Source organism: Brugia malayi (genome assembly GCF_000002995.4).
Source record: "Brugia malayi strain FR3 genome assembly, contig: Bm_v4_Chr1_scaffold_001, whole genome shotgun sequence".
In the NCBI taxonomy this organism is placed as follows: domain Eukaryota; kingdom Metazoa; phylum Nematoda; class Chromadorea; order Rhabditida; family Onchocercidae; genus Brugia; species Brugia malayi.
In genome coordinates this window covers 5298875-5311165 of record NW_025062475.1, presented here as the reverse complement: position 1 = coordinate 5311165, position 12291 = coordinate 5298875, and the positions used below count along the sequence as shown (strand labels likewise).

The 12291-nt window shown below is 27.9% G+C and overlaps 5 protein-coding genes across 5 annotated transcripts; 2 read left to right on the top strand and 3 right to left on the bottom strand.

The window, feature by feature from the left end:
- Nucleotides 1-780: 780 nt before the first annotated feature.
- On the bottom strand, nt 781-1298 carry Bm5393 (major sperm protein 2 cytoskeletal MSP; the record flags this gene model as incomplete). The annotated part of the gene is made up of 2 exons (XM_001894149.2): nt 781-1065; nt 1200-1298. 2 exons carry the CDS (start codon nt 1296-1298, stop codon nt 781-783), a joined length of 384 nt encoding a protein of 127 aa, XP_001894184.1.
- Nucleotides 1299-2018: 720 nt separating this feature from the next.
- Nucleotides 2019-2252, top strand: Bm4543 (Major Sperm Protein (MSP), putative cytoskeletal MSP; the record flags this gene model as incomplete). The annotated part of the gene is made up of 1 exon (XM_043076610.1): nt 2019-2252. The coding sequence occupies one exon, from the start codon at nt 2019-2021 to the stop codon at nt 2250-2252; it is 234 nt and encodes a 77-aa protein (XP_042932544.1).
- Nucleotides 2253-3866: 1614 nt separating this feature from the next.
- Nucleotides 3867-4372, top strand: Bm5772 (Major Sperm Protein (MSP) cytoskeletal MSP; the record flags this gene model as incomplete). The annotated part of the gene is made up of 2 exons (XM_001894150.2): nt 3867-3965; nt 4088-4372. 2 exons carry the CDS (start codon nt 3867-3869, stop codon nt 4370-4372), a joined length of 384 nt encoding a protein of 127 aa, XP_001894185.2.
- Nucleotides 4373-5305: 933 nt separating this feature from the next.
- Nucleotides 5306-6172, bottom strand: Bm9103 (putative 54.6 kDa protein F59B10.2 in chromosome II, putative; the record flags this gene model as incomplete). The annotated part of the gene is made up of 3 exons (XM_001894151.2): nt 5306-5333; nt 5427-5675; nt 6078-6172. 3 exons carry the CDS (start codon nt 6170-6172, stop codon nt 5306-5308), a joined length of 372 nt encoding a protein of 123 aa, XP_001894186.2.
- A 700-nt stretch (nt 6173-6872) lies between these two features.
- Nucleotides 6873-11166, bottom strand: Bm9104 (glutamate dehydrogenase, mitochondrial precursor, putative; the record flags this gene model as incomplete). The annotated part of the gene is made up of 10 exons (XM_001894152.2): nt 6873-6997; nt 7654-7794; nt 7948-8155; nt 8907-9032; nt 9183-9338; nt 9508-9638; nt 9805-10114; nt 10374-10511; nt 10737-10877; nt 11053-11166. 10 exons carry the CDS (start codon nt 11164-11166, stop codon nt 6873-6875), a joined length of 1590 nt encoding a protein of 529 aa, XP_001894187.1.
- Between the last annotated feature and the right edge of the window lie 1125 nt (nt 11167-12291).

Here is a 12291-nt window from a genome sequence, read left to right as displayed (position 1 = left end):
AAAACACATCATTCGAAATTCAACTCTTTTTTCTAGTAAAAATGCCTAGTTCCCTAAATAAGCAACCAATTTTTTTTTCTTTAAAATTTTCGTTGCCATTAATTGTTTGCATTCTATATATATAAAGAAATGAACAAAAAGTCTAGAGGACTGTTATGAATTTAACATTTGTAGAAAAAAGGACATTAATGATTATTTAAATTTGCTTATTTCTAAATGTTTGATTTTTTATTTTCTTCTCAATTAACAACATTTCTCAAATCTCAAATGATTTCTTCACTGGCAATTTTTGATTTGTTAAATTCATTTCTATCTTTCACACTAGAATTTTTGAGTTTCTCAGATACGAGTGATATTGCTAGCATTGAATAATAATGTAATAAAAACAGTATAGCAATAATGACGATATCAGTCACGAAAACTACAGATTACTATGTAGATTATAGCAGTAAAATAATTAGCGGTCATCAGTTATGATTATTAGTTATCACTAGTAAATTGCTTAAATTACAACTGATTATTACCAGTGATTATCATTTAAAACTTTTGAAAACATTGCCGGATATTGCTTACACCAACTTGGTCACTACTTCAAAGTATCACTATAATTCATTTATTATCATTTACTTCAAAATATTTACATGTTAAAATCAGATACAGCGAGTATTTTAGTTTGAACTGCAAGATGAAAATGATGATGATAATATTACTTTATTTGTTAATTGACAATAATATTATTATTAATATCACTTGTCATTATTATTGCTTTCATCATCGTTACTACAGATTGTATTCGATGGGCAAATTCTTGCGGCGAACCATGCCATCGCCCTGGAACCATTCGCGGCGGAACTGTTTCGCAGCGCCATCCGGTGTGTTTGTCCATTCGATGGTAATACGATCGTTGTTGATGTCTTCTCTGGCTGCGTCAAATGTGTCACACGAGACCGCCATGAGAACATTCTCCTTTGGGTCCAGGACGCCACATGGTGGGTCAACACCTAGACGGCGCATATTGGTCGTTTTAATAGCCCAACCAATGCGACGACCACCGGCATTAGTAATCTGAAAAAAAGAAGGAATAGCATAGAGTTGAAAGAAAAACTGAGTATGTATGGGTATCTATGGTGCAGGAAATACGGAGCATTTTAGTTGCAATTAAAAATATCATAAAAATAATTCATAGATGTAAGTGTCACCTTAATATGATAAGTATGCTTATCGTCATAAGGTGCATTAAATACAATTTTAGAGCTGGGTTGGGTGTTGATATCACCAGGTGGAACCGATTGCGCCATATTCTTCCTCTATCTACTTACTGCAGATTTTTTCTCAGTGAACAATGCGAAATGGTTAATATTTTTCATTTATATATACATCAAAATATTAACATAGCGAATAGGAACTGCATAATTTGTAATGATTTTATCTAAAATATTAACTTAAAATTGTAATATTTTGAAGAGAAATGCAGATTTTAAATTAAAAAATGTTTTTCTTGATTATTTTCCTTATTCATTGTTATATTTTGTTTTACTACAGCAATCAGTTTGCAAGTAAATTTCTAGAATAGTGAATTTTAATCCAAAATTTGCATATAAAAATATAAAATTTACTTTTTTTTTTTTGCACATTTATGCAAATAATAATGGTAATAATTGTAACTATAAAAGGATATAAAACAAGCATATTTTATGCTTTATGATTTTGCTGCTGGGATAAAGTAGTGCACCTTCCCTCTTCGTAATGGCGCAGTCGATTCCACCGGGTGATATCCATACCCAACCGGGGTCAAAGATTGTCTTCAATGCCCCGTACGATGACAAACATACATATCACATTAAGGTATACTTATACTGGTGGAATAGAATCATGTTTTAATAAAAGATGTGGTACCACTAAAACCAAAACTATCTCAGATAGAAGAAATTAATTGTTATCATTTTTGATGATAATAAAATTTTGAGATTACTAATGCCGGTGGTCGTCGCATTGGTTGGGCTATTAAAACGACCAATATGCGCCGTCTAGGTGTTGACCCACCATGTGGCGTCCTGGACCCAAAGGAGAATGTTCTCATGGCGGTCTCGTGTGACACATTCGATGCATCGAAGGAAGACATCAACAACGATCGTATTACCATCGAATGGACAAACACACCGGATGGCGCTGCGAAACAGTTCCGCCGCGAATGGTTCCAGGGCGATGGTATGGTTCGTCGCAAGAACCTTCCAATCGAATATAACTTATAAAAATGCATAATGTTGCATCACAATTGTAATCATTTGAATTCAATCCGCATTGTATAATATCAGTGGAATAAATGAATTGAATTGTGACAGAATGATAAAATTATCAGCATGACTAATTACATATTATTGATTACTTATCGTTCAAAAATAATCAAATAATTCAAATGAATTCTGTCCTTAAATGCATTCTTATAACCTTTATGATAGCTGTCCAAAAGTGATCATATTTTCTATTCTTATTCCAATTTATTTTCTAATTTTTTATTTCTATTCTATAATTCTCATTTTATTTTTTATTCTAGGTTTTTATTTCTATTCTATTTTCTATCCTTTTCTAGTAGTCTAGTACTTTTCTAGTAGTAAGATTTTTCATCTTTGTTCTAATTTAAAGTTTTTATTTTATGATAGATATCATTTGTTGAACATAGCATAAAATTATGAGAAGAGATGGTAATAATTAGTCTAATATGATGAAATTTGATTAGAAAAAAAAGTGAAAGTAATGATGAGTCAATAGAAAATGTAATTTATGAAAGCTGAAGTTATTTTGTATTAAAGAATAACTGATAATAAATAATAATTATTAACAAGAACTTCAAGTCAAACTTTATTAACGTACCAATTAGTTAAATTGCTAACATTGCCAAAAATATACTTATAAAAATTATGGAAAAAAATTGAATTAGTTTAATTCTCTCTCTGTTTACTATTATTTAACAGGTTTTATTTAAATAAGATCGTATTAAATTTTTAGAAAGGCGTAATTCTTTCATTACGTGAATTTTTGTTTGCATTTGTATGTTCTATTTACAGAAATATCTCATTTTAAAAACTACCATTGTACTGATCAATTTGACGTTTCTTTCTATTTGAACTTATTCTCCTAAATGGAAAAAGAAAGGGAAAGAGAGAAAAAAACTATCATAAATAAATTCAAAAAATGAATTTTTTCTTGAGAAGAAATAATAAATTATAATATCTTAATTTTTGGTTAATTTCTATTGCAGAAAATCTACTCCACTAATTTTACGCTTATTTTATTTCATTTCAACTACTATATCCCATTTTATCTAAATTAGTTGATAACATTATTTAAGTTATTCAGCTATTTGCTTCTATTCCAAACTCTTATCATCTTATCATTTATCACTTCTGTGAAGTAGCATCAAGATTAGTTAAATTGCTAACATTAATGAAAATATACTTCCAAAAAATATGGAAACACTTATTCATTCATCAAATACAAATATATATTTGATTAATTCTTTCAAATCTACACGAACTATATTAAAAATTAAGATAGTAACTTCATATCAAATTTGGATATTCATGCAAATAGCAAAATGATAATTGCTGGAGTTATAACTTGTATAAATTTTTCTTTACCTTCACATTATATTCTGTTAAATTACAAATGAACAAATTTAAATAGACTGCATTTATTCAGCTTAAAATTTTCATTAACATTTTTTTGGAAATTAATTTGTGCATACAATTATATTATGCTGATTTTTTATAAATAAAAAGTTACATAAAAGCTGCTGTTAGCTATAAAAAATCATATTAGTTGCTTGTTTGGTTACAGTCAAGCGGCAACGCTACTGGATTTTCCCAATGGCGCAGTCGGTTCCACCGGGTGATATCCATACCCAACCGGGGTCAAAGATTGTCTTCAATGCCCCGTACGATGACAAACATACATATCACATTAAGGTATACTTATACTGGTGGAATAGAATCATGTTTTAATAAAAGATGTGGTACCACTAAAACCAAAACTATCTCAGATAGAAGAAATTAATTGTTATCATTTTTGATGATAATAAAATTTTGAGATTACTAATGCCGGTGGTCGTCGCATTGGTTGGGCTATTAAAACGACCAATATGCGCCGTCTAGGTGTTGACCCACCATGTGGCGTCCTGGACCCAAAGGAGAATGTTCTCATGGCGGTCTCGTGTGACACATTCGATGCATCGAAGGAAGACATCAACAACGATCGTATTACCATCGAATGGACAAACACACCGGATGGCGCTGCGAAACAGTTCCGCCGCGAATGGTTCCAGGGCGATGGCATGGTTCGTCGCAAGAACCTTCCAATCGAATACAATCTTTAAAACGATTGGACACATACGACAGGAATATAATTATGATCATCTGATCATTTCCTGCTAAATAATATATTCCTCTCATTTCATTTCAAATAAAATATTAATCATCTGTGCTCAGCAAAGTATAAAATCGATGTGATTTTGATGATTAATGTTTGAGTCAAAATAATTTATTCCGTCAACCCAATAAGATACTGCAATTCTTATTCATCTCGCAATCATTCTTTATCATTTAGGTGACAATCTTCATTTTTTATCCTCTTCAATTCACATTTTAACAAAAATAGTTTCAATAATTCATTCGTTTTCGAATAAAATAAGCACATATTTCTTTTATAGCTTTTAAAGGCTAAATAATTTTGTGTATGGTTCAAATTTACATGTATAAAATTAAATTCGAACTTTATGTTCTATTCATAATTTCGTTTTTCAATCGAGATATGAGGGAAGATTTTTATACAGTGTGAATGTAAATGTCGAACTGATGAAATTGGAACATAATCAGCTGTATTGAACTGATACGATCAAATACTAAATGTAGAAATTCCAAAGGAGTTAAAAGATTGATTAGTGAATAAGATAAAAGTACTTTAGTTAGGTGAAATAGAATAGGGAATGAAATATCAAAACATAGGATTGTGAGAATAAAATTTATTTGATCGAAATGATATGACATACAACAATTTTATTGAATATTATGTAAGATGTAAAAATATTATGTAAAAGTTTGAAAAAAATTTTTTTCAAGTTACAAAATTATCTTTCAATTCCTTTTACTAGAAATGATTGCGAAATTTGGCACTTTATTACGTTCAGTTGTTATCAATCAGAAAAAAATATTGCGTTACAGAATTATGAATTAGTAAGAAATCATGATAAGAAATCATGATTGTTCTTTTGTTAACATTTCCAACATCTTTTTCTTCTGATTCGCTCAAATCATTTAGTTATTAAATCATTTCGATGGCTGAAAATTGTTTGTAAATAATAATTTCATAGCTTAGAGATAGAGAAGAAATTTAAAAAATTAATAAAAAAAAAATTTCAACAATTTAAATACCATAATCTGACACCGGTACGACACGGTCGTACATAACCAACTATCATAGTACCATTGGTACCATAAAGTGGCATCACACAATTTGAGCGTAAATTGCATGAATTACGACGTTTTTTTGATCGCTTATGTTTATGACTATGGCTTCGTGATGAACGTGAACGTGAACTACTGCTACTACTGCTGTTGGATGAATGTGATGAGCGTAAATCAGTAATTGGTGAAGGTGAACGACGACGACGACGACGACGTCTGAAATAATATATGAGTCCATGTCATATATTATCAAAAATTGTTCACTTAAAATATTCTGTAATTACTTGAATCAGAAACGGAGGGAAATCGAAGATTGCTAATAGTAGGAAATGATGCGCAAAAGTAATTAACTATTAATTTGTATTTAGATTCTTTTGAAATTTTAAATATTGAGTTATACTAATATCAATATTAAAAAGTTGAAAAAAGAAATGACGAGGATTTCACTCGAAACTTTAATGTTTATCTGGTGTTGACGGAAATCATAAAAAAAGAAATGACGAGGATTTCACTCGAAACTTTAATGTTTATCTGGTGTTGACGGAAATCATAAAAAAAGAAATGACGAGGATTTCACTCGAAACTTTAATGTTTATCTGGTGTTGACGGAAATCATACCGCACTGAATGCACTATTTTAGGTTGAATGTTACGTCTCACAGGCGGAATACGACGAACTGTTCGCGCCTTTGGCGTACGTACCGGTGTAGGCATTTTAATTTTCTTGCACCAGAAAGAAAAGGATAAAATTAGTCACTGAATGATACTAAAATGAAAATAATTTTTGATTTCAGTAACATTAAATACCTTTTTTTACGCAAAATTTATTGCTTGCAGCAATCATATTTTAATTGAAAAATATTCTTGGTATATTTAAATTTTCAACTGCACGAAAATTTTTATTACCTAATTCAGGTTTAACTATAAAAGTGATATAAAATTCTAAAATTTTTTCTGGATTTAATTTCAATATTTATCATACATTAAGCGTAATTTAATTTGGCACTCACTTAAATTTCAGTTGCTTAAATTTTATTTTTTTCCACTTGCAATTATTTGATAGCATTTAATCAAATCTTTTTATAAAAATTTTTAAAATGAAAAACCTTCACATTCAAATTTTACTAATTTCATTATAAAAATCTTCTACTAGATTTTACATTTATCAATTTAATTGAATCAAAACAAGTTTCTTGCGTTTCAATTCTCTCTATTCATCTTATTTCGTCGCCATTGCAAATTAATAGTGAAAACAATAACAACAACAAATAAACAAGCAAAAAACGAGTCAGAATGAGATGAAATTTTTATCATTAAATTATAAATTATAGTTTAAATCCATTACAATAAATTTTAAAAAACAAATGGTGATAACAATTCAATGACAATTATTTCAAACTGCACTTTTTCAAAGTTATGCAAATGTAAAACCAGAAGAACGATAAGTATTATATATTTTTTCTATTGCCGTTGCGTATGCAGCAGTACGTATATCCAAGCCAAGATTGTATTTTTCTATTGTTTTTATAATATCATAGGCTGGAAAAAAAAATGGATAAATTTTAATATAAGTTAATTAAGATAAATTTATTTTAATTTGTTAACGATTAACAAAATTGCAGACAAATACCCAGCTAATAAAAATTTTACTAAACAATAAAGAGACTTATAATTATTAAGTTACTTTAAGAAATTGAAAAGGAGAGAGAAAAAAGAAGAATTATATAAACAATTAGCAATTGAAAATGACTGGTAGAAATTTATTCGGAAATTAGAGAAAATTAAAATTACAAAGTTAATTTTAAGATCCAAAAAAAAAAGAAGAAAAATGAGGTATTATGCAAAAAAGAAAATTTCTATCCCAGTCAGTAATTAATAGGAATTGGTAAAAATTCATCAGAAAATTAAAAAGAACCAAAATAATAATAAAAATATTTTAGGATGGAGAAGGAAAAAAGGATTATATAAACAATTAGCAATCAATAACTGGCAAGGAATTTCATCAGGAATTAAAGAAGGCTAAAATTAGAAAGGAAAAAAAAAAAAGAATAAAGAATTATAAAAAATAATTCATGTAAAATAAAGCATAACAAATACCGGAATAACTTCTCCTCTTCCTTTAGTTTATTTTAATATATTAGATTATGGAATCTTCAAATTATTAATAAAAAATAAACCTCAATTTTTATGCCTACCTGATTTCTGCATGCTAAATTCTAAACCGGAATAAACAATTTCTTCTTCAGATTTATGACTGATTCGGCTTTTCAGTCCTGCCGATGGTTCAATTTTGATATTTTTTCCAAGTTCACGATTTAATGATTCTTCAACACTTGCTACAAAAAAAAGATTAAATAATACGTAAAATAACATAAAAACAGAGACAAAAAACAATTTTGCAATGAAATAAAAAATAAAAAAATGAAAGAAGCTAAAAGCTAAAAAATAAAAAAACAGAAAGTGAATAAATAAATGAAGAATAATTTTACCAAGCAAATCATAACCGGAATCAATTTCATGCTTTGATGTAAGTCGACCAAAACTGACATGATTCAAATTTTTCAGCCATTCAAAAAATGATACCGTAACACCACCACTATTGATGAATAAATCCGGAATGACAATGCAATCATTACGAGCTAATAAAATTTTCTCAGCTGCTGGTGTTACTGGACCATTTGCTGCTTCTACGATAACCTATATCAATTATATTAGGTTAAAAAGTAAAGTCATGTTTACAAGAAAGGTAAATAATAACTGCAAATGAAAAAAAAAGAAAACAAAAGCAAAATTTAAACGATCAAAACTTTAATGAATGCTTATAGCAGAGCAAGAATTTAAAAAATTATATCAAATTTATTCAAATTTAAAGCTTATTTTGAAATGATTATTATACTTTTAGTTTTTTTCTTCATTTTTAGTTAATTATATCTTTTGAATTCTAACCCTACTATAAATAAAAATTAAATTATATATCTTTTCTAATTTTTATTACTGTTTCATGTAAATATAAAATATGGGAAATGATACTACCTTATCTCTTTTATCAGTACTCTTCAATGATATTTTCATGTAAATATAAAATATGGGAAATGATACTACCTTATCTCTTTTATCAGTACTCTTCAATGATATCCTTGTTTAACATCCAGAAAATACTCATAATTTTTCCATTACTTCCGTTATTAGTAAAGTTTATAGTATATTTTGATAAATTATTCCTAGATATTTCTCTTATCTTAAACTTTTAACTGTTAATTTCTTCTTATCACATTGTGCTTATATTTTTTGTTATCACCACGAGACAATTTACAGTCTCATTTTTTCCACTCTTCATGCTTTTTTTTTTACTATCATATTGGATATCAATGAATTATCATTAATAGACAAAATTAAATCTAATCATCATCCCTTCTAATTTATCACTTTCAAACAATCAAATTTATACCTTGGCTTTAATTTTGTTAGCATTATTTTTGTTGATAACTTTTTCACACGCTGCCAAAATTAGCACATCACATTCTTCATAAATTAATTCACTGTATGGTTCATATGCTTCAGCATCTGGAAAATCCTGAAAATTTTGAAATATTCAATAATAATTATCATTTATTTACAAATTTATAAATCGTCTACTTTTTTCATAAGAAAAATGAACAATCGATTTTTCAAAAATTTAAAAATTTTTTCTCCTTTTTCTAATAAAAAAGCAAAATTAAATTACCGCTACTGTTTTATGTTCAGCTGCATATTTGATCAATGCATCAATATCAAATCCATTTGGGTTATACACCGAGCAATTATACTCTTGAATGCCAATGATTATTCCGCCACCGGTTGATACAAAATGTGATGTGTAGGTACCAACATTACCAAAACCCTTCAATTTTTTTCTAATTATTCTAATTATTGTTTATCGTTATTTAAATATTCATTTTCTAATTAAAAAAAAAAAAAAAAGAAACAGCTTTCTAATTATTCTAATTATTATTATTGTTTATCATTATTTATTATCATTAATTATTTTAAATATTCATTTTTTTTAATACCTGAACAATAATTTTCTTTCCTTTTAATCCAGGCTTTAAACCAATTTTATTCATATAATCGGAAATATTTAGGAATGTTTCCAAACCGTTCCATACACCACGTCCGGTTGCCGCTGTACGACCATGAATTCCTGCAATATTTCAACATATTCAGTTGACATAATTCTAATAACAATTATAAATTAACATACTTCAAGTCAACATAAATAATTTTATTTCGTTTTTTCTCGTTTCATTTTTTTTAAAACTTTTTTGTTTAGACTGTGTCTGTTTTTCTACCCGAAAAAGAACAAATACCTCCAGCAACAATCGGTTTACCAGTAACACAAGCATATGCATCTTTATCGGTGTAACCAACTGTTTGCGCATATGTATCCGCAATCCAACTCATTTCACGCTCGCTAGTGCCCATATCTGGTGCCGGAACATCTACTCCAGGGCCCAAAAATCCCTTCTTGGCAAATTCCACTGTCATACGACGAGTGATTTTTTCAATTTCATATTCAGTATACTTGCTTGGATCAATTTTTACACCACCTTTTGCACCACCAAATGGTATATTAGCCACAGCACATTTGTATGTCATTAATGCGGACAGTGCTTTTACCTGCTCATATAAATTTCTTATTTTTTTTCTTTAAATCTTCAAAAATTTTAAACCTATTTTTTTCTTATCAAAAATGATTAAAAAAAGTGCCAATATCATTTAATTTCATTTCAAAAAAAGAAAAATATAACTTAAGATGTTGAAAGCAATATTTTACTATTTTCAAAACTTATTACATGCAGAATTTGCAAATGAAATTTGAAATTCATAAAAAGGTTAAATTCATTTCAGAAAAAATTTTCAATCGTTAGCATATTACCTCATCTTCACCGACATTTTCTGCATAACGAATGCCACCTTTTGTTGGTGTTCGGTGTTCACAGTGTTGTGCTCTCCAAGCTTCAATCATTTCAAATGTTCCATCTTCACGTCTAATTGGAAATGTTATATGTAGTACCTGTATTAACAAACCATTATTAATAAGTTTTTATAATAACTTCAGTTTGAAATTTTTAGAGGAATTTTAATTTTAATTAAATGTTACTACATTAATTATATAATAATAATAGTTTTATGACAAATCTAATCCGTGATTTTTTTGAAAAATTTTAATTATAATTAAAAAAGTATTAGTTGAATATATGATAATCATATAAATTTAATTTGATAGAAAAATACAAACTTTACTAGTTGGTTTAATCATAGCAATAACACCACGGACGAACTTCTGCTTTACTTCTTTCGACATTTCACGTGATGGATGTTCTTCAGCAAGTTTTGGCATTATTACTGCTGCTCCTTTATCAAAGTAATAATCCACCATCTACAAATTAAACAATATTAATAAAAAAAAAAAGATTTTTTTTTATATTTTACATTTATAAAACTTGCAGCATTTAGCGCCTGAATTTTTTATTCCTATTAATACATTTGTATTCGTGTACTCCATGTACCGATATTAGCATGAAATTATTATATATAATATAAAGTAAATAAACCTTAAAGAATAAAGGATCTAATTGATCTTCCATTTCTTTCATTTGATCAAATACTTGTTCAACTGGTTGAATCACTTCACCAGTTGAAAGTAATCTTGATCGAAATGCTGGCATTTTTGAATAAATATTTTCTTTCTTCTTTTACTGCAAAATTATTCTGATTATCTTACTTAATTTCTCGTCTGTTTAACTGAAAAAAAAGTGTGATTAGCTTAAATGTTTAAAGCAACAATTAAATTTTATTAAGCATAAAAGCAAAAGTTGAAGTTTTTAATTTTACAAAAAATATCCAAATAACATTTTTCTGCATATCTCAAAAAAATAAAAAAATAAATGAACTAAATGTAAAATCAAATTCTGATTAAATGATATGAAATACCAAAATGTAGTAAAACATTTCTGCGTAAAATTTTCGTTGACAGGGGAAAAACTTTGCAAAAAAACTTAAAAAATTTTGAAAAAAACGAATATTAGCACTACTTAAATATTTTTGATGAATTTGAATAAATTAATTGCAAGAAAAAAAAAAAAAAAAAGAAGAAATTAAAAAAGGAAAAACAGAAAAGAGAGAGAAAAAAGAGAAGAAATAAGGTCAAATATTCGGAATAAAAATTAGTAAACAAAGCGCAAATGTTAACTATCATTTGTTATGATTGTTTAAAAAATATATTTTCCTCATTTTCTTTTCCATTCTCCTCCACCTCTTCCCAAATACTATTTTCTTCATTATTTCATTGCAAATATTTACGGTAAGCACAAAAATCATTTTAGGTTTTCCTTTTCACTGCTATTTTACAGTGATGATTAAAGTTGTTAAACAAATACTATTTCGCCGCAAAATTTTTGTCTTTTTAAACATCCATTTTCCTCTTTGCTTCTCTCTCCTTCCCTCTCTCTCACTCTCTTTCCATTACATATTATATTTGTCTAATCTAATTGAACAATTAAATATTAAACGATACTCTCTCAAATGGAATAATTTCGTTTGCACATTTTTTCTTCTACAATTTTCTCTCCCACTCTCTCTCCCTTCTGTGATGCTTTTGCATTCGAAAAGGAAAGAGCAATGATCAGTTAAAATTTAAATACCAAAAAAGAAAAAGCAATTTTATTAATTTATTATTTCCATTATTTATTTTGTGCTAAAATCGTATTTTATTATTCCATCCAATTTTGTAGGAAAGTTTTAATTGTGCATAAACTGAAAACTGAAAATTATATTACATGCAGAAAATTTTT